Genomic DNA, 21,102 nt, shown 5'->3' on the forward strand with positions numbered 1-21,102 from the left:
TATGCTAATCATTTTCTAAGAAATCAAACAACTGTCTCCGTCAATTAGTCAGTCAGTTTTTATTTTCGGACGTGGGGAGGGGGGTTACTCTCACACAATATGTGTTTATCATTTTCTAAGAAATCAAGTAACTGTTCTATCAGTCTGTCTCGGATTAATTTCGGACGTGGGAGGGAGAATCTTTCCTCGCATACACACACTTTTTCTGCATACTAAGTATAATTTAAAAAGTGTGTAGACAAAGACTAAACAAATCAAATCTTTGATGTAACAAGGTAAATCACGGCTATCAGAAAATATTATCAGAACATTTTAGAATATGTCTTAATTGTAACTATATATCTTTTATACACAATGTAGTAATTGTGGCTAAGCAAAAAAATTAGAAAATGACAAGATTAAAAGTGACAATCCGTGTTCTGAGAGCATATTTATGGAAAAGGAGAGAATCATAGCCCCATAAAAACAAAAAAAGAAGTCTATCGGGCATTCTTTGAAATTTTCTATTTTAAACTGCAATATATTGCACACCACATATTTATCTATATAACCCCAAATCTTATTGGTATTCCTACGAATTAAAGTCATGTAGGTATAAAGTATTTTATATTATTTTGAGGATATTTGATATTAAAAAGAAGTAAAGTCACTGGTGTGCGAGAGAAACTGGGATCAGTCAAATCATAAATATATCGCTTTCATTGCGTTATTAACAAAAAGAAAGATAAAACGTATAATTTATTTGAAATGTTTCATTAATACGACTTTCTAATTTTACAAATACAATATTGCAATATTGATTTTCCTGTAAATTATAAATCAATTTATACTTGAGGGATAAAATTGTCTATTAAATTCAATTTAAGAGGACATTCATGGAACACACAAACAATGTCAAGGTATTTAAGAATGTTCATCAATCTAGATAATATAATGATACCATGAAGAACACGAACTATATTCATTGCTGTTGAATAATAAAAAAAATGCAATTTATTATTTTGTAATATTGAATGAAATGCAACGTATATGTCGTCTCAAATACGGGACTTGCAACAATTCCAACCATCACAGATCTCCGCTGCAATAGGATCATTGTACTCATGCGAAAAACATTCTTCTCTGCACCATCCATCTTTGAACCAATTTCCACAATTATGATTGCGATAATCTGCGGGAAAAAAATCAAAGAGCATGAGAACAAATAGTATCTGAAGGTTATTTTCTGAAATGAAGGCAAATAATTGCAAGCCTTAAATCATTCTTGATACTTAATATGATTCTAGTGCCCTGTTCACACGGAGAGTTTAATTCGAATTAAATGTAAAGTTACTGCGAATTAGCTTCGCTTAGCGTTCACACGGAGAATTTAATGCGAATTATTCCCCATTCATACGACGAAAATTTACTTATGTGTGCAAATTTACATATAAGTAAATCTACACACGTAAGTAAAAGTTAATTTGCAATGCGTTCAGACGAGATTTATGTGCTGTAATAAATCCTCATATTTTCATATAAACTAAGGAGATGAACAGATTCACAATTGTGATTTTTTAAAGAAAAGGGGTATTTCCTTATTGTTTTGTATAAGACTAACTTTTAAATCTTCCTCAAAAAACTAGTGGGAGGGGGACCGTTCCACTGATTTCTTGGTACAACTTAATTAATGACTTTGATAAGGAGAAAAAATTGTATAAGAAAATACACTCGAAGAAGGAAAACTTATTAAAATTATCAATATGAGCTGAAAGATTGACATGGCAAAATTTTATTTCAAATTTGTAGTCAACTATTTCAATGATAGAAAAATAGAACATTTAACATTTATAAACTACAGTTCATATTTGCGACGGAAAAACCTTTTTATAAGCTTTGATTAAAGCAAAATGACATTATTGTCGTCCTGTGCATTATTGATTTGTTATATAAGGCTATATATTCGACTGTACAGAAACATTTCTTTTGAAATATTTTGAAACATTTATTTTGGTTTTATCATAAGGATGAATACAAATTAATTATAATAACACATTTTAATAGCAAAATAATTTTCTCAAAAACACAGCTCATATATTGCTTTATATTTGGAAAATATTTTGGCTTCCGTCCCAAAGATTGTAGAAGAGCCTTAGCGTGTAAAGAAAACGGGACTTGCCATCTACTAGTTGACGTCTTCGGCAGAAATGAAACCAATTAAAAATTTGTTTGCTGTTGGGAAATCTACAGTACATCGAGTTGCGAGGACATTGTAAAACATCTGCTTGAATATTATATAATAATTATTTTTCTTCAGAATAATGAAAAGGATGAAAAAAAAAATCTAACAGTGATAGATCTCAAAAATCCTTGAACAATACAAATATGTTAAAAGGAAATTATTACGAACCCCTGGACATTCGTGATGAGTTCAGGTGCTACATGTAAGTAGGTTACTCAGTTTATTGAAATTCCTGAAACATTAACTTTTATATGAGTAGCTTGCCTGAATTAAATACAGAGAGAGGTAGAAGATAGTCATCAAGAGCTACACGGTAATGGGGCACGAGCGAATGATGGAATGCATGTTCCTATCATTGATCCCGAACATTCCCAAGAAGAGGACTTGAATAGTAAGGACATTACTTATTGATCCTACAGGGCACTTGTTTGCGACCAAAAGCTATATCTTTAGAGACATAAACTTAGGTTTGCCAAAAAGGGTGCAAGATGCCCTCGTTTTTGCTAATTCGAAAATTTATCTCGGAGGGGATAATGGCTCCCTGTTCAATTGTTTTGCTTTCTAGCCACCATGTCGCCCGCGTGGCGCAGTGGTTAAAGCGTCTGCTATAGTGTCGCGAAGTATGGAGTTGATCCTTACGTCGCGGGTTTGAATCCCATTGTTTGACGTGGAGACCGGTCCATCGGATGAGACCGTATATAAACCGAGCTCTCGTGTTGCAGTAGGTGCTGGCATGAAAAAGACCTCTCCCTGCACAATGGCCCTGAGTGCCGAGTATAAGACAGAATTTGCAGCTCTCCACCGGCAAGTGATGAGTGAAAAATTCTCGAGAGGGACGTTAAACAATATACAATCAATCTAGCCGCCATGTTTACAGACTGATATTTTACACGTCAATGCATAAACACTTAAAATTGAAATTTATAAAATAAACAAAACAAAATACATACATAAGTAAATTTGCTGCGTGTTCATACGGCACAATTTACACACATGAGCATATAATTTGCTACAAATTATATGCAAAAGTTAATTTGCACCTAGTCCTGACCAGGTGGAAATTTACTCAACTGTGCAGAATTTGCATATGAGTATATCAGTTCATACGACAAAAATTGCACATGTAAGTAAATTTACGCATGTGTAAAATATACTGAGGTATGCAAATCATGTTCGTATGAATGGGGTATTAGTTTAATTCGAATTAGTTTACTGCGCATTAAATTACTTCGCATTAGCTCCGTGTGAACGCTAAGCGAAGCTAATTCGAATTAAATTTTGAGACATGTGTAATGGCAAAATTAGGTCAAATTCCACATGTCCGTGGTCAGCTTGAAGTATTTGTGCTATTTTTGAGTGAAAAACTAAGGAAAATTGTGTTAATCACTAAAATATGTGTACAGACACTGTAACACTGTGACGTGATTTGCAAATGACGTCATAATAGCCTTACTGACGCCTGGCCGTAGAAGTAGAATTTTAATTCGTATTAGTTTACTTCGCATTAGCTGTCGTGTGAACGCAATTTAATTCGCATTATTTTAATTCGCATTAGTTTACTTCGCATTTACTTCGCATTAATTTACTGCGAATTAAACTGGCCATGTAAACAGGGCATAGGTTTAATACATACCGTAAACGTATTACATTTGGCGGTGTATTCTTTTTAGCGCTTTTGGCGAAAAGAAACTTCCGCTATTTTAAGTACAACACTTAATGTTTTGTACTTATATACGATAACAAGAACAATACGAAATGCGCTAAATTCAATCTATGCTAAAAAATGATACATAATTTACAGTGTTTGTTGAGTACCGGTAAATTATTGCAAGTAATAAATCATAAATCAAAATGAGTTTCATTAAAATAAATTTGTAACCAAATAAAAAAAAATAAGATTAAAATAGGTAATATTTTTGAAGGTTTAAACTTGATCATTTTTGGGCCTTAAAAAACACAATTTAATAATTATTTTTAAACCTTCGGTTTAAATATAGGATATCTATATTGTGTGGTTTGATATTGGCTTTATCAAACGAATTGAAATGGTGTACATATTCGCGAGGATAAAGCCAATATGAAATCATACAATTATAGATGTTCTATTTATCTCATACGACATTCGTTTTAAAAGGACTTTGAGACTTCCCCTGCGAAACTTCATGAATGATTGCTAAGTCAAATTAATGACGTATAACTAGATGACGTAGCACCGTTGATGTTGACATGCCTCTAAGATCGTATTCAAAATTTAGAATTTTTGCTATCTGCGTCTTTGAAAACATTATGTGACAATTGCTTGAGCTTTACATCAAACGAACTTCGATTGAAAGTTGTAAGGACCATGGAATCATGAAAATTCACTCTTTGGACGATGGCAGTACAAAAGTGTAAGGCAAGGCTGGGGGCCTACTTGTAGATTCATTGTTGATCCATGGTAATTTACACCTACATTACTAGGTAGGGATACATGTACGTAGTATAATATAAGAAAACATTATTGAGGATTTTAAAGGAATCTTATAACAACAACTTAACTGCTAGGCTTTACTTTCTCCGAAAACAATTTAAATAGCGGGGGGGGGTAATATCTGTCTTCAAGTAGCCAATACAGGTTCCTTGATAAAATAAGACACTTCTTTGACAGATACGAATTTTTTCTGGCTTTTAAAGATCGCTCTTTTTCATTCATTGTATTAGGGCAAAAATTTTCACGTATAAAAGTTTCAATAAAATAATATCTGGAAGCGAGGGATCGTGTCAAAACCGGGAGTGCCATTGATAAAGCATCTACCCGTGGATGAAGCATAAGTTTATCCAACGGCCTACATAACCCACGAGTATGAGAAAAAATGTGTTATCAATGTTCAGGTCTTTACATTGCAAGAAAGTTTTGTGATATACTGTAGCTTTGGAAATTCAAGATGCTAATTAAAAACTTTAGTATATCTCCGTACGAAAATCGTCAGAAAATTAACATATTAAAAATAGGCATTTGCCGCCAATCAAAAAAAAAAAAACTTGCATGTGTTTTGTCCATTCACAATGGACGGCAAAAATAACAAAAAATGAAGCATAACAAAACTGGTGAAACATAAATTTACTGTGAGAAATAATTTATAAGAGACGTACATATGTATTGCCTTTAAAACCATCGGGCAATATTGATTGTAGTGTAAGCACTTTCCAACAACTAATTATTACATGTAATTAGCTTGTAGCATAAACTGGTTGCTTTAAATGGCCACTGCTTACAAACACCTGTTCAATGGGTTAAAAATAGACAAAAAATTTTGTTCGCATTTTTCATTGTTATTTTCAGGGAAAATATTTTGGCGAATACAATGGACGCTCAAAGAAGACGGTGCGGTTTGAGCTTTATTGTGCCCTAAAAAATTATTTTTCTTAAAAAGTTATGATATTGGCTTTAACAATAGTTGAGTAGATGGATATGATAAATCATAAAAGAATACGGTATGATGAAGTGCCTTTTCTCAAATATGACGTCATTAATTAAGGTTTTCCGTTTCCAACGGAAGACCTTCTACTGATTCTGTTGGTAAAGATTATTATTCTTTTTTTTTCTTCTACTTCCTAGACGCCAACTTTGAGGCCTCATATCTCACTCATTTCTCAACGGATTTTGCTCAAATTTTCAGAGGTAATAGACGTTTATAAACTCTATCAGAATGCTGACTAAAATTTCAAAAAGTCACTTCCGGTTTTGAGTTATTTCCCTTTAAATGAAAATTTATAGGCTTTCGTTTCCAGACAAAGGCTCAGAGACGGCTAAAGCTGGAGCAGAAATTTTACTGATTTTAGATAAGTGAAGGATTGAAGTTGTGCACATCGGTTTTTATTTTTCGATTTCTCTATTCAAAATGGCGCTATATAGGGGTCAAAAATTAGAACGCTTAAAAGAACCAAAATTACTCATATTTTGCTTCTTATCTTCTAGACTAAAAATATTTTAAAATATATAGAACATAATTTGTGCAGAATTAGATCTTTCAAATGATATGTCGGAAAAAGGGCTGACCCCTAAATTAAGGGATCTAGAGGGGCCAAAATTTTTTTCCAGATAACTCAAAAAGTATTGAGAATTTGTTATACATCAAAGAAGCAAAGTTGTTGAAAATGTCATGCTTAATCTAATGACGTCGTCAAAATACGTCCAGCGTCGTCACTTCCTGCAAAACCGGAAGTAGTCGAAAAATGCGTATTTCTGTCGTTTTTGACAAGTTTTTGGGCAACATATGTCCCTGGGAGCTTAAAAATTAATTTTTCGTGCGTCGTCGGAAGTAGCAAAAAATTGCTTATTTTTGCATTAATTAACATAGCTTTAGAGGATTCAAAGCATTTTTGGGCGTTATTTCTTATTTTTGTTAAAAATGAAAGCTACTTCCGGTCAAACAGGACGGAAGACCTACTCGTTGCTTTGCAACGAGCTTTGCTCTAGTTTGGTATATTTTTGAGTTAGATGCAAAAATGCTTCAAAATGACTCGTTTTTCTGCTAATTTTCCTTTAGAAAATAGTGTCTGCCACCGTCGCCCGCTTTAATTTTTGGATATATTGTGCAAACAGCTATGAAAAAATGAAAAATCACATATCTCAAAATCTTTCCGGGCGACGTTGGCAGAGTATGTTTTCTGAAAGAAAATTCTACTGAAAACTGATGTCTACTGCAACTTTTTAAGAAAATACGGGAAAATGCACAAGTTAATGACGTCACAATTAGCATTAAGGAGGTCATATGAGAAAAACCATTTGTGTATTTTTACTGCCGAGAATTCCAATGATTCAGAAAGAATGAATTTTAATTTCTTATATCACTTTCATAATTTAGCAAAATGTAGGGCTTTATTTGTATTGAAACTGCAGCTAATTCAAATTCACAAGACATGCAACAATTGTGCCTCTAATGGCTCTGTCGACGAATACCGTTAATCTGGAGATTTTTGCTGTAGATAAATTTTAAGCAAAGAAGAAGGTACAGTTTAAAAAAATGTCAATCAATATTTTAGCAAATGCCAATATTATGTCTATCTTTGAAAAAAAAAACAGAAATTTGGGAATTGACTCCATGAAATTTTAAACTTTTATGTATAATTGAATTTGACGAGATTTGGAATGTAATGTAAGCAGGGTAATAAATATGTTTTATCGTTTCGAGAAGAAAGCATGCTTTTAATGTATTAATCATGTTTGTATTTTATTTTCAGAAACATAGTTAAAACGCACTTTAAGTACAAAAGGAATCTGCGCTCACTTTTATTCATCCCTCTTCTTAGATTTATTTGAAGAAAAAACATTTTTTTGAAGTGTGTTAATTTAGTTGATATTAACGCACTTTGAAGAAATATTTTTTGATCAAAGACCTTTAATTTTGTCCCAAATTTAACGCACTTTGTTTTTTTTTTCAAAGTGCGCAATTTTTCAGTTTTTAATGTATCTAGATTTTTGCGGCCGATTTGATATTTTGCTTCATTCCTGACTTATACGTACCGTAAGTAGCAACCGCAGTACTCCTTGCTGTTTAAAAGATTCAAAACACATAATTAACATACAATTTTGAGTTATGTTGCATTTTTATGTTTTAACTATGTTAAGACTTAGTTATTCAAATGTGATTTATATTTCAATAGTTTATATGATAGCAAAAACTTTATTCATGTTAATTGACAATGATCCGAATTCTTGAAAAAATAAAAATACTTCCTCGAATTGCATATCGTGCAACTTCGGCAGCACCGTAAAATGCTACTAGAGCTAGGAAGAGAGGACCAGACACGGCCATTCCAGCATAAGACGCCAACGGTAAGAGAACTTGGGCCTGACGTTTATTTCTTGACTCCTGTTTCTTTATTCTAGCATTGGCGAAGATGGGACCAGGAGCAACCAATAGGATAACGTACAAGATACACAGGAAGTCTTTCTTTTCCATGGTGCTCTCTTTTCAAATAAACTGTAGAAACTCAAGAAAATAAGAAGGATAAAATCAGTGCCCTTGTAGTTTTCATAGCTAATAGTCAATCAAACATCACTTTTCTTTGAAGTCAGAAAAATGTAAAAGGCAGAGTGGTACCTTGATGGTTAGGTAGTATAAAAACATTACTTAACGTAGTCTTTTGTGTTTATCATATTATATTTACATCCACTGAATATTTTCTCCTTTATTTCTTAAGAAACCCCGTTGCGTTCATCACTGCATAAACTACAGTAGGCATGTCGCCGGTACAGATTTCTTAATCAGTGGCTGTTCCATTAATGAAACGTACAAAGACGTTAGCATCATTAATACAATAATTAATCTTTTTAATCCTACTTTAATTGATTATTTAAACAGATATAAATATAAACAATAAAATGTTTTTCTTTTTTGTTATTACTGGAATGTAAATTATTAATCGCGATCAGCTGTTTGAGGCAATAAGACAAGTATGGATTATATCCCCATGGACTATGTCCGTATCCTCTAAGCAGCCATTCCAGACCGGATTAAAGAAATAATCCGTATGAAGGGAAATCTGACCAAATATTAGGTAAGTGAATTCAACTCTAAGTATTCTCCGTTTACAATTTCCATTGGGAACGTAAGCAACGCGATGCCATTTGGAAAATGGCGTTCTACTCTAAATCTATTCATTACTTTCAAATGAAAGTACAATAAACAACAAACACACCATTTGGACATAGCAACGACACGCAGTAGCTTTATTTGTGCAGTGTACATAACATATGCAAAATATTAAAATAAATTTGCATATACAAGTTTATGTTGGATTGAATAAATCATGATAAAATTTAAACTTTATCGTGCTCTACGTGTCGTCCTAAACTGGTATTTAAACCACTATTCACCTCTTATATAGCCTTGCTAACGAGACCAGTTCTAAAGAACCACGTGATATACACCAGGTATTCGAATGAAAACCTTGTAATTCCGAAAAAGTAATTCATTATCACACCAAGTAGAAATTGATTTCTGTCTAATTCGTTCCGCAAACGAAAGAAATTATATTTCTACTCTAAATCCATTCATTACTTTCAAATGAAAGTACAATAAACAACAAACACACCATTTGGACATAGCAACGACACGCAGTAGCTCTAAATACAAAGAACGGGAAAAAGAAAGTATAAAATCATTGATTTTAAATTCAATCCAACAAAATTCATTTAAATCATAAGTCATTCAATTTTGAAAACAATTAAATAATCACCAAAAAAAATACATGTATTCACTCCATTACTTTTATACAAACAAACAACAACATTCTATGCATGACAGGCAGCCGTGCGTGCGCTGGACGCCGCATTTCATTAACAGTACATCAATATATATATATATATAGAACTCAGGACATTGTGTATGAGAAATAAAAACATCATAATCCCCCAAAACTGCTGCATCTATTATAATTCTAAAATATTCTTTGTGATAAACATGAAAAGCATCAGGGCCGGCCAGGAAAAACTAGAGATAAAAATAATTTTTAAAAAACTCTAGAAACCTGTGTCCATTGCCAAGTACCGCTGGATGCAAAAAATGTTGCGACGGACCTCACAACCTACCAATAAAACCCTAAGAAAAAAAAATCAAATATATGTATATAAATATATTCACTTATACCCTTTATACATAAATTAAAAAAAAAATTAGCTGTTGCTCGCTTAAGTCGGCGGCTATAAGTGACCAACCTTTAAAAACCAGCTCTCTACTACACCTCAAAATCAATTTCTATGGGTCACTCTCTGACCAATCCACACAACATGCGTATAAATATCTTGTCATTAATACATCATTTTCCCGCTATACTAGCGAAACGCGAGAAAATATCAATACATATATATCCATCCTAAAAAAATTCAATACACCGCCGTCTTTTGAAAATCCATAACGCAATTCACCATGTGAGTCTGATTGTAAAAGTCTTGATGTTATGCACACATCCTATCCATACATCGATAAATGCTTGCTGCACTTGAGTTTTGAGTATACCGTACGATTTATCGTGAAGTCCCAGGGAAGAAGACTTCAAATATATCAAATGAATTCGACACAGTTATACATAGAAGTATATTCATCATCCAATATCAAAATAGCACAAAATACACATTCCTGTGAAATATCTTGAATCCCATCTCAATTCCTTGGATATGTGCCTCTTTGAAACTCCTGTCATTATTGGTACACCGATTAATACCTCATGGTGCTTGAATTAAACGTAAGAAGAATATAACCAATAATACCTGGAAGTACAAATTTGATGTTAGAAAACTGATAGATACATATATCTTGTAACTCTGATATTTTAGTAAATATGTATAGGATCTCTTTTTCTCTCTCTCTTAATCTATATAAAAAAAAAATCAAAGTCATCATCATTGTGGCTAGAAAAACATGCATATTATCATTAAATGATAAAATGAATCAAAATTCCACCATTAAGTTCAAAATTTATGAATTGCACTAATCATTTTTTTTTTAAATTAAGAAAAATAGGAATGTGTTTGTATAAACATCCATTAGATAATCAAGTTATGATAACCTTATTTTCATCAGAATAATCAACATTTACTTTACTTTTTGTAGAAATACTTCCTACTGAAAACAATCTCACCAAATGGCATCAAAACAAATGTGGTTGGATAAACATCCATAAAATCATTTTATGATATAATTTATCAAAAAGTTCAAATTCCAATTTATCTCAGAAAAGTGTAACGCAAACAAATGGTAACTTGAAATTAATTTTATTAAAGTGTGGCGATATTATGGGCACGGCTGTTATTTAGTTTCAAATGCAAAACAAACAATATCATATGGGCAATGGGCAGCCAAGACAAGAGCATGCCCCAATCAAATGCACAAACAACATTCAACATCAAAGCAAATCATATATCAAGGTCATTACCAAAGGTCAAAGTTCATATAGTGGTAAGTCAAAGTTCATACAACATCAAAAGTTCAAAGTTCACAACATCAAAGTTCAAAGTTCACCATATATATATATAGAAAGCATTGACCCTGGGAGGTGCAGAGGTCAAAGCTTACAATATAATTACCAAAATGCCGCTTATACGCCAGAGGTGTTATTTACGATATATTTATTACGAATTACATGCCGCTTATGTGCCTTCTTTACTTGTCGTTTATATATCAGTCACTGTTTAGGAAACATTGGCCCTGGGAGGAGCAGTGGCCAAGGTTTGCGAAAAGTTCATCTAAGTTGGTCTCCAGGTAGACTTTTTCTTGTAACAGCCGTACCATTTGATATTAAGTGATCCTTTTGTAGGACAGCTGCAATAGAAAGAAAAACACAGCGCAAAAATCTATTCGAATAAGGGTTGGGTGAGGAGGGTATTTTTCTAAATATCTAAATTTGCAAAAAATTATCCTTTAAAATTGCACCAACCTCATTCATATAGTCTGTGAATGAAAAAGGATTAACGGAAGTTGACTCAGGGGGAATAACTCTAATTGATTATAGGGATTATAGGCGGATCTATGGATTTTGTAATATGGGAAATTAACACTTTCTTCGATAAAAGCCTCCAATTCGAATAGAATTGGATGTGATATTATCTCAGAAAAGTGTAACGCAAACAAATGGTAACTTGAAATTAATTTTATTAAAGTGTGGCGATATTATGGGCACGGCTGTTATTTAGTTTCAAATGCAAAACAAACAATATCATATGGGCAATGGGCAGCCAAGACAAGAGCATGCCCCAATCAAATGCACAAACAACATTCAACATCAAAGCAAATCATATATCAAGGTCATTACCAAAGGTCAAAGTTCATATAGTGGTAAGTCAAAGTTCATACAACATCAAAAGTTCAAAGTTCACAACATCAAAGTTCAAAGTTCACCATATATATATATAGAAAGCATTGACCCTGGGAGGTGCAGAGGTCAAAGCTTACAATATAATTACCAAAATGCCGCTTATACGCCACAAGTTCCCTGAGATGAGGATCAGAATGAAACTCATCCAGGGAACTCCGCCACCATGGTGGGGGTAGAGCGGCATATACGAACAGCCGTACCCAGGACCCTTGCTAATTGGGAAAGCAGGATTGACCATGGGCAACGATAGCCTCAAGTCCCCCCTGGAGAGAGTTTAGAAAAATGTTATTCCCCAACGAGGATAAGTGTACCCCATCCTGTAAAAATAAAGCTGGATCAGGTTTAATGTCTGAATGGCGAATTATTGCGCCCCCAGATTGCAAGACAATTGCAGCTATACCAGAATTAACCCGTTTGCGTGCATTTTCCATAGCTTTTAAATTTGCTGAATAGCGCCATTGGAGACGCGGAAGTATAAATGACCATATAATCCTACTGTTTCGAAAGTGATTCCTTAGAAATAAAACCAACTGCTTTGCAACCACCCTTATTTTTCTGATCGATACATTGCCCAAGTCATTCCCCCCACAATGTATAAGGATGAAATTAGGTACAGGGCCCACCTTTCCAAGAGTTCTAATCTTTTGTTTAGTTTTACTTAACTGGAGGCCACTATAACCCTGCCACCACAGTGAGATGTGTTTTCTTTCTAATGTCAAATTTGTACCACCTGGTCTTAATACAGCTTCCAAAAAGGCGTGCTTGATTATTGATGAACCCACCAACCATATTGTCTGTATATCTAAAATTAGATTAAAACTTTGGTATGCGAATGTAGGATTTGTAAGAATCAGATTTCCAACGACCAGATCTCTGAATGTCATGAGTTGAAAATCCTTTTAACGCGAGATCAGTACTCGCGCCGATACGAAAAGAGTGAGATTTGTATCCTGAGATACCAGGCAAATTTAGGTGCTTTACTGCCTTACAAAGTACCCCCGTAAATTGATATCGTGTGAGTGGGGATAAATCGAAGTGTCGAAATAATGTACCTGAACCCTCTGGACGGATGCTGACGTATTTAGTAATGAGCTGATATGGACATGCTACACCACCCTGCTTATCTATTTGAAGTACTGTGCCTTACCTAACTGGTCCGTTTTCGAATACCGGATAGTCAGTAAGAGAGATTGCGTTTCGTGATTAATGGACAAATTGTCGAATTGAATTGTGTTTTGTTGATCACCTTCTCTTGTATTAACTGTTAATTCGCCAACTCTTAAAAATCCATGAAATGCCAGGGAAAATGCAGCCGAGAAAAGAGCTGTTTCAAAAGCATTGGTACATATTATGGGCAGAACTTGAATAATATTTAGCAAAATTGTTTTCGTTATTGGCAGTCTAGTATCTACTTTATGTCTCAAACGTTTCATGCCCTGCAATAACTTTGTAACCAAGAACTCTGGGGTTGGATCGTGAACACTCTGCAATTTACAATAAAATGAAATGGCAGACAAGTATGACCTCACGGTACCATATGCGAGGCCGGATGATGATGAATGCAAAACGAATTGCACGACTGAGTTTAATGTAGGGGGCCATGGCGTGCAATCAATGAGTCTACATACTTTGTAATATGCTGCCATTCCAGCCCGATGAGATTTATGTGTGTTTTCAGATACTGAGGCGTCTAAAAGTTTAGCAAACTCAGGCTGGAGATGATGTTGCGGAAAGATAGGGGCACTGGGCAAGGGTGTTCCCTGGCATGTGGAGCTGCTTGTCGGAATCTGGCCCACTGCTTACGAGAAATTGAATCAGCAACTACATTGTCTTTACTTGGTATGTAAACTGCACGAAACAGAATATTATAATTCATAGAAGCAAGGACAAATGGTCTAAGTAGTTTCATGACCCGCTCTGATTTAGAAGTGAGTTTATTTATTATAGCGACTACAGCTTGATTGTCTATATGGAGAATGATCATTTTATTAGCGAGTTTGTTACCCCATAAATAGACGGCCAAGACCACCGGAACTAACTCTAAAAAGGTCATGTCTTTAAGTAGGTCATTGGACGCCCAGGTCTCTGGCCAAGGGTAAAAACACCATTCCCCTTTGAAATAAGCACCACATCCCAAGTAAGACGAACCGGAACTATCTGTGTAAAAATTAATGTTGTTGTCTGACGTCCACTCAATATCTAAAAAATACACAGTCCCATTAAATGATTCAAGAAAATTAATCCACATGTACAAGTCCTGACGCATTGATTGAGTTATCCTTATGTGATAATGTAATTCTGAAACTCCTATTGTAGCATTATAAAGCCGACGCAGAAATGCCCTACCTGGTCTTATGGCTCTTGTAAAGAAATTCAGTTTACCTAAAACAGATTGTAATTGTTGGAGTGTCATCTTGCGTTGAACAACGAGATGGTGTAAAATACCCTGTAGCTCTAAGCATTTTGAATTGGGGATCTTAACTAGCATATGATAAGTATCTATCTCAAAACCTAAAAATGTCATAACCATAGTAGGGCCTTCAGATTTGTCCTCGGCAATAGGAACACCTATATCATCGCAGACGTCTTGAAAATTCGACATAAGATCTTGACAGGAATGGGCATCCCTCCCAGCAAATATAAAATCATCTAGATAATGATCCATTGTTGATGTTTTAGAACGCTGTATCGTAGCCCACTGCAAAATTGTAGAAAAATCCTCGAAAACCTTACACGAAATGGAACACCCCATAGGTAAACATTTGTCTATGAAATAATTACCCTGAAATTTAAAACCCAGGAGATCAAAATCGCCGGGAAATATTGGAAGAAGTCGAAATGCGGATTTTATATCTCGCTTACCTATGAAAGCCCCCTTCCCTAATTTAGCAATCATCTGAATCACTGAATCAAAGGATGAATATTGTACAGCAGTTTCACAAGGATCTATGTATGAATTTACACTACTAAACTTCGGGAAAGAGAGGTGCGTTATTAGACGCCAGCCCAAATTATCCCCCTTCGGCACTAGCCCAATTGGAGATAACCTAAGATTAGAAATTGGTATTTTCGTGAAAGGACCCTGTATCCTCCCCATTTCAATTTCTTTATCGATTTTCTCTTTAAGTTCATTAGGATGATCGTCCGCGGATTTCAAATTATTACATTGAATTGGTAATCTAGGCCCATGATAATGAAGTTTAAACCCTTGAGAGAACCCTTGGATTAGGCGATTTGCTATGATTCTGTTAGGATAGTGGACGAGACATTTTTTAAGGGCGTGTACATTAATAGGCGTTGAACCTAGACGCCATAGATTGCGGGGTGCGGAATCTTGGTCTTGAGTAGGTGGGGCGCTGGGTGTTGCTGCTGGAATACCCCCTATAATTGGTATTTGCATTGGTTGAATACCCCTTATAGTTGGTATTTGCATTGGTGGTTTGTGGACGAAAACTTGACTGTCCATAGAATTGACCACTTGAATTTTGTTGGCGAAATATTTGTGCGGACCCAGTGTTTGAGGCTTGTGTAAGGCAATGTATCTGTGGATGGTTACTACCACATCGAATACAACTGTGTTTATACATGCATGGGAATTTGTCACAAGATCCCTTGTAATTGAAATTGAAGCATTTATCATTATTGGTTTTGGGTGCATTTGTTACGTTATAAGCGGGCCCAGAATGCATATACATCAACCATAATTCCGAGTCAATTTCACCCCAAGAAGACACAGGATTTTGCTCTTTGCGCAGCCTAAACTGCGTATCATATTCTTTCCAAGATATAGCCCCCCTGCTAACACCCATTCTTACGGTCTGTATGTACTTAAGTAGGTCAAGAGTCTTGGCGGGATGTGCACTCAAGTACACACTTGCAAATATGAGCATAAGGTCAGTCCATTGCTCAATATTTTCTACCTTTTTTGTAAATTATCTCACCCATACTATTCATAACTAATTTCTTTTCATCAGACCCTGATTTTGGTGTTACCAATGTGGCCAAATCAATATACTGCCCACTAATAATACGTTGTTTGACTGTGCTAGAAACATTCATACCAATCATATGTATTGATGGGACAGGAGCAGGGGTGGTACCAACATCTGTTGGAGTTGAGATTGTTGCTCCAGAGGTGGTCGGTGCAAAGGATGGCCCTGCACTTGTCAACATGGGTTGCGCTTCCGCCACAACGGAAGTTGATGGAGCCTGGGTCGGTGGTATTGGTACATGTACTGGACATCCTGCCGACGCCGTCGACGAGTACGTCTGGGAATTCACAGACACCGTAGCCTGACTACCACTTGGCTGCTGTGTGGCAGTCGCTGCTGGTTGAGCCATTCTACGCTTCTTAGCTCTCGGTGGCATCGTGTTCAGAAAAGAAAAGAAAATTCTTTATTTATATATATATATATATTATTTTTTATATTTGTAAGAAGAAATTTAAATTAATTATCTCCTCATTCTCACATGCTTTATTATTTCTTTTTATAAAGTTAGCCTAATTTTTTATTTATTTATTTATTTATTTATTTATTATTATTATTTTTTTATTATTATTATTATTATTATTTTTATTTATTTATTTTATTTTATTTTTTTTTTTTTTTTTTTTTTATCTCCCCTTGGTATGGAAATCTGAAACGTGTCGGATCAAGCAAAAGCAATATGATATAAATCCTAACGATCAAGATAATTGACTTAATAATCATTATATCTTATCACATACTTACATCATATAATCTGTTTTAATGAAAACTTATATAGATACAACGTGGTCGGCTAATACAAAATGGCCACAACAGACGCTAGAAAAAATTATCATTATAAAATCAAGGATCATCGGGAAATCATGAAAAAATACTCCTAAATTGATTGCAGCAAACAACTACCAAATAGATAACAAAAACATCCATATGTATTATACCCATTAACTATTTTTCTAAATATCTAAATTTGCAAAAAATTATCCTTTAAAATTGCACCAACCTCATTCATATAGTCTGTGAATGAAAAAGGATTAACGGAAGTTGACTCAGGGGGAATAACTCTAATTGATTATAGGGATTATAGGCGGATCTATGGATTTTGTAATATGGGAAATTAACACTTTCTTCGATAAAAGCCTCCAATTCGAATAGAATTGGATGTGATAAAAATTTTACTTTATTTTCATCAGAATTATCAACCTTTACTTTTACTACTTATGTAGAAATACTTTCTACACAAACAAATCTCGCCAAATGGCATCACCACAAATGTGGTTGGATACAAATCCATACATTCATTTTATGATATAATTTATCAAAAAGTTCAAATTCCAATCAAATTTTACTTTATTTTCATCAGAATTATCAACTTTTCCTGTACTCTATATGTAGAAATACTTTCTACTTTAACCAACTCGCCAAATGGCATCAACACAATACGGTTCAAAAAACATCCATAAATTCATACTATGTGAAAAATTTATCAAAATACTTCAAGTTCCAATCAAATTTTTCTTTGATTTCATGAAAATTATAAACTTTTTCTTTAATATATACCAAGAAACACTTTCTACAGAGACCAGTCTGACTAAATGGCTTCATCACATATGTGGTTGGACAAACATCCATAAATTCAAACTCGTATGATAAAGAACCCACTTTCTACTTTAACCAACTCGCCAAATGGCAACACCACAAATGTAGTTGGATAAACATCTATAACATAACATCAATTTATGATAAAATGTGCAAAGCATTCGAATCCAATCAATTTCTATTTCATAGTATCAGCAATATAATGAAAACAATCTTTAATAAATTGCCAAATGACAATACATGTACCAAATAAGTGGTTAGAAAACATTCATAAAAGCATGATATGCTAAATTGTGCCAAAGTTATTCAAATTCAAACCCAACTCAATATTATTTCAAACAGAAATATTAATTTTCATTTGACTATTTTTGTACTTCTCATTGTCTACTGAAATCAATCCCGCCAAAACCCAAACACCACAGATGCGTTATGATAAACATCCATAAAATATTTTATGCTAAGCTGGGTTAGAGTTGGAATTCCCCTCAAATTCTATTTTTGTTTTAAATTCAAAAATAACAGCTTTTAAATAGCTACAGTATTATAAAAATCACTTTCCACTGAAAACTAATTTCAATAAAAGTAAATACTCCAAAAATTGTTGCCAATTAATAAACATTCATTAAATCATTTCATTATAAAATGAAATATATCAACGTTATCAAAATTCAAATCTTCCAAACACTACCAAACACAAAAATTGTGCAAAACAGCTCATGAAATTAATATTCAGAAAAAATTTAATTCAATTTTGGTGAATTATTTTTAAAATTAGAATTCATTGACAAAATTTCCTTTTTACTCGAAAATCAAAACCGACAAAAATTCGGTTTCCGTTATCAAAACTTTTTAGAATTGAAACTAAATACTTAGATCTCTTTTTCTAGATAACTCAATCAAGCCAATTAACAACACTTCAAATACTGCAGAATTATCATTCCTATAAATATTTTATACCTTCTTGATCTTTTTTTTTTTTTTTTTTTTTTTTTTTTAAATTAATACTCAATTGATAAATTTCAATTCTAAGTAGATAATTCAAATGAGACCTTAGTTTAACTACAATGAAAATCAAAATGCAAATATTCTAAACCTTTAATTCTCTTTCGCAAAGCCGTACCTGTCCTGCATTAATCATAAGACAAGTAGAACTCGTTTTTCTTCTATAAAATGTATGTGTCATTAATACATATACTTGGTTAATAGATACCAAACAAAAATTATCTATGCCCCATACTCTACTATACGGATTCATGATTGAATGATCTACTAAAATAAATCGAAAAACGAATTACTATACTCAAAGATCAGAATATGAAATGCTTCTCTTTTCCATTGTGATGGAGTCCGCATTAAATTTAACTTTCAATTGGCATAAAACGCAAAGAAAAAATCTACCGTACTTCTCTGGAGATCTTAAAATCACCTTCTTCATTATGCTCATCGTGATACCAACCCCAACATGTAACCACCTGAAACATAAGAATATACTGTTTTCTCTTCAACATATCTAAAACTTTTCATTTTAGTAGCACATTTGACAAAATGGCAAGAAACTGAAATTGAAAAATAAATTCAAACAATTTTAATTTATCGATATTTTCTATACTCAGGAAATGTCCATGTTATAATGCTGATGCATTTAGTACGTTTTAAAATGATAAGCAAATATATTTAATTGGATATAAGTGCAAATATAATATCTTATAAATTCTATACTTGTATTAATTGAAAAATAAAAATAAATTAACGTAACGTATTTGTTTTGCTTTTCAGAAACACCAGTTTTCTTCCTTTAACAAATCCATCTTTCTACAAAACAAATTATCTATTTCTGGAAATAACTTCTATTATCATATACTGACTAGAATTAACGAATCTCATAATTTAATACAATCATGTATTTGTTTTCAAATTCTCTCTATTACAAACCTTGTTATCAATAATTTATCACTTATTCAAAAACTGATCAATTGTATTCTCAAATGAATACTTATCTTATAAAAACAAGATCTAAGATGGCTTTTCTTTGATGACCTCGTTTTCCACACTGTCAAATCTATCTCCAGCTCTATTTTCTGTGATTTCATATCATCTACAATGGCTAAACATGTCGATGAACCACGCCCTACGCCACTTCGTTCTGAGTCTGAGATTTAAACTTTATCGTGCTCTACGTGTCGTCCTAAACTGGTATTTAAACCACTATTCACCTCTTATATAGCCTTGCTAACGAGACCAGTTCTAAAGAACCACGTGATATACACCAGGTATTCGAATGAAAACCTTGTAATTCCGAAAAAGTAATTCATTATCACACCAAGTAGAAATTGATTTCTGTCTAATTCGTTCCTCAAACGAAAGAAATCATATAATTCTTTTGCCCATTGACTATAGCTTTGTAAGCTTGCTTATTCAAAGTTTACTCCGGTTCAAGTCATGTAGAAATCAAATTTAATACAATTGATAATCTAGCATTGTAGACCCCACTGACATATCCATGTAAACACAATAATTAGCGCTATAATTTACGTCTAAGATTGAAAATACGATAATCAATAAATGGATCAAATTTACTGTACAACATGTAGAAAAGATTCATCTGTACGGTAGATTATAAAAGTTTTCATGATAAAAATAGGCATATTGTTAATTTAAGCACTTATTTGTAAAAAAAAAAATGAACTAATATTTCTTATTGAGGTTTGTATAGGTATCTGTCATGGCCAAAGATTCCTGTTAATTATGTTCACTTTTGGCAAAGATATAATCAAATTAAATTTTCTTTTAAATGCGAAATAAGTTATACTTACAAATATTGGCTTTTTAAAATATTGATCTGGTTGTAAATCACACTGAGTTTTAAAATGTTATGATTAAATGATGTTAAAAATATGGCTTTATAGTCTACCTACATATATTCTGAGTGCAATGTGTGACTTTATATGATTCAAAAGTTAAAAATAAAGTGTCAAAATGACAACCAAAAAAGGCAGACAAGTACAGAACAAGCAATTTGACATGATTGTGTCAAAATGACAAAAAATATAAAATGTTACACATTATGGAAGTCAGCATCAGTATACATCATTATCGGCCGCAGAAGTGGCCGATCTAATTGTAGTTGTGTTAGAATGTGCACGTAGGAAAACGAGACATTATTTTTTCATTGTTTCGATGCAATAATTCTTCATTTATAACAAGTGTAAAAGTTGTTATAACATTTAATTCATCTTTCATTTTAAAAAAGATATTCATTGATTAATGAAATTATGAAAAGTTGTTACACGAACTGCAAACCAAGATGGGTGTTCATAAAACATAGAAACGAGACGTACATGTATTGAGTTTCCCGATATGAATTACTGAGTCATAGATTTCTAATTAATTGTAAAAGTTTTTGATAGGACGGAATTTTGTGTTGAATATACTACAGTT

At 33.4% G+C, this 21,102-nt stretch overlaps 2 protein-coding genes across 2 annotated transcripts; both read right to left on the reverse strand.

Annotated features, from left to right (window-relative positions):
• Positions 1–820: 820 nt before the first annotated feature.
• On the reverse strand, positions 821–20,554 carry LOC134266943 (big defensin-like). The gene is made up of 4 exons (XM_062749153.1): positions 20,478–20,554; positions 7,938–8,196; positions 7,728–7,754; positions 821–1,171 (listed from the first exon to the last, which is right to left on the reverse strand). Exons 2-4 carry the CDS (start codon positions 8,164–8,166, stop codon positions 1,038–1,040), a joined length of 390 nt encoding a protein of 129 aa, XP_062605137.1. The 5' UTR covers positions 8,167–8,196; positions 20,478–20,554; the 3' UTR covers positions 821–1,037.
• On the reverse strand, positions 10,963–13,206 carry LOC134266958 (uncharacterized). The gene has a single exon (XM_062749165.1). The coding sequence runs from the start codon at positions 12,961–12,963 to the stop codon at positions 12,292–12,294; it is 672 nt and encodes a 223-aa protein (XP_062605149.1). The 5' UTR covers positions 12,964–13,206; the 3' UTR covers positions 10,963–12,291.
• Positions 20,555–21,102: the final 548 nt, after the last annotated feature.

This window comes from Saccostrea cucullata, unplaced genomic scaffold (assembly GCF_032062105.1).
Source record: "Saccostrea cucullata isolate Sc308-1 unplaced genomic scaffold, CSIRO_AGI_Scuc_v1 ctg3084, whole genome shotgun sequence".
Classification (NCBI taxonomy): Eukaryota; Metazoa; Mollusca; class Bivalvia; order Ostreida; family Ostreidae; genus Saccostrea; species Saccostrea cuccullata.

Bases quoted from the DNA above. Each gene is read 5' to 3' on its own strand.
- LOC134266958 (XM_062749165.1), bottom strand. From the start codon at position 12,963: ATGACATTCAGAGATCTGGTCGTTGGAAATCTGATTCTTACAAATCCT.
- LOC134266943 (XM_062749153.1), bottom strand. From the start codon at position 8,166: ATGGAAAAGAAAGACTTCCTGTGTATCTTGTACGTTATCCTATTGGTT. The intron at 7,755-7,937 runs GTATTTTTATTT...TCTTTTAAACAG, and splicing joins ACGATATGCAATTCGAGGAA to CAAGGAGTACTGCGGTTGCT. The intron at 1,172-7,727 runs GTACGTATAAGT...TTTTTCCCGCAG, and splicing joins TACTGCGGTTGCTACTTACG to ATTATCGCAATCATAATTGT.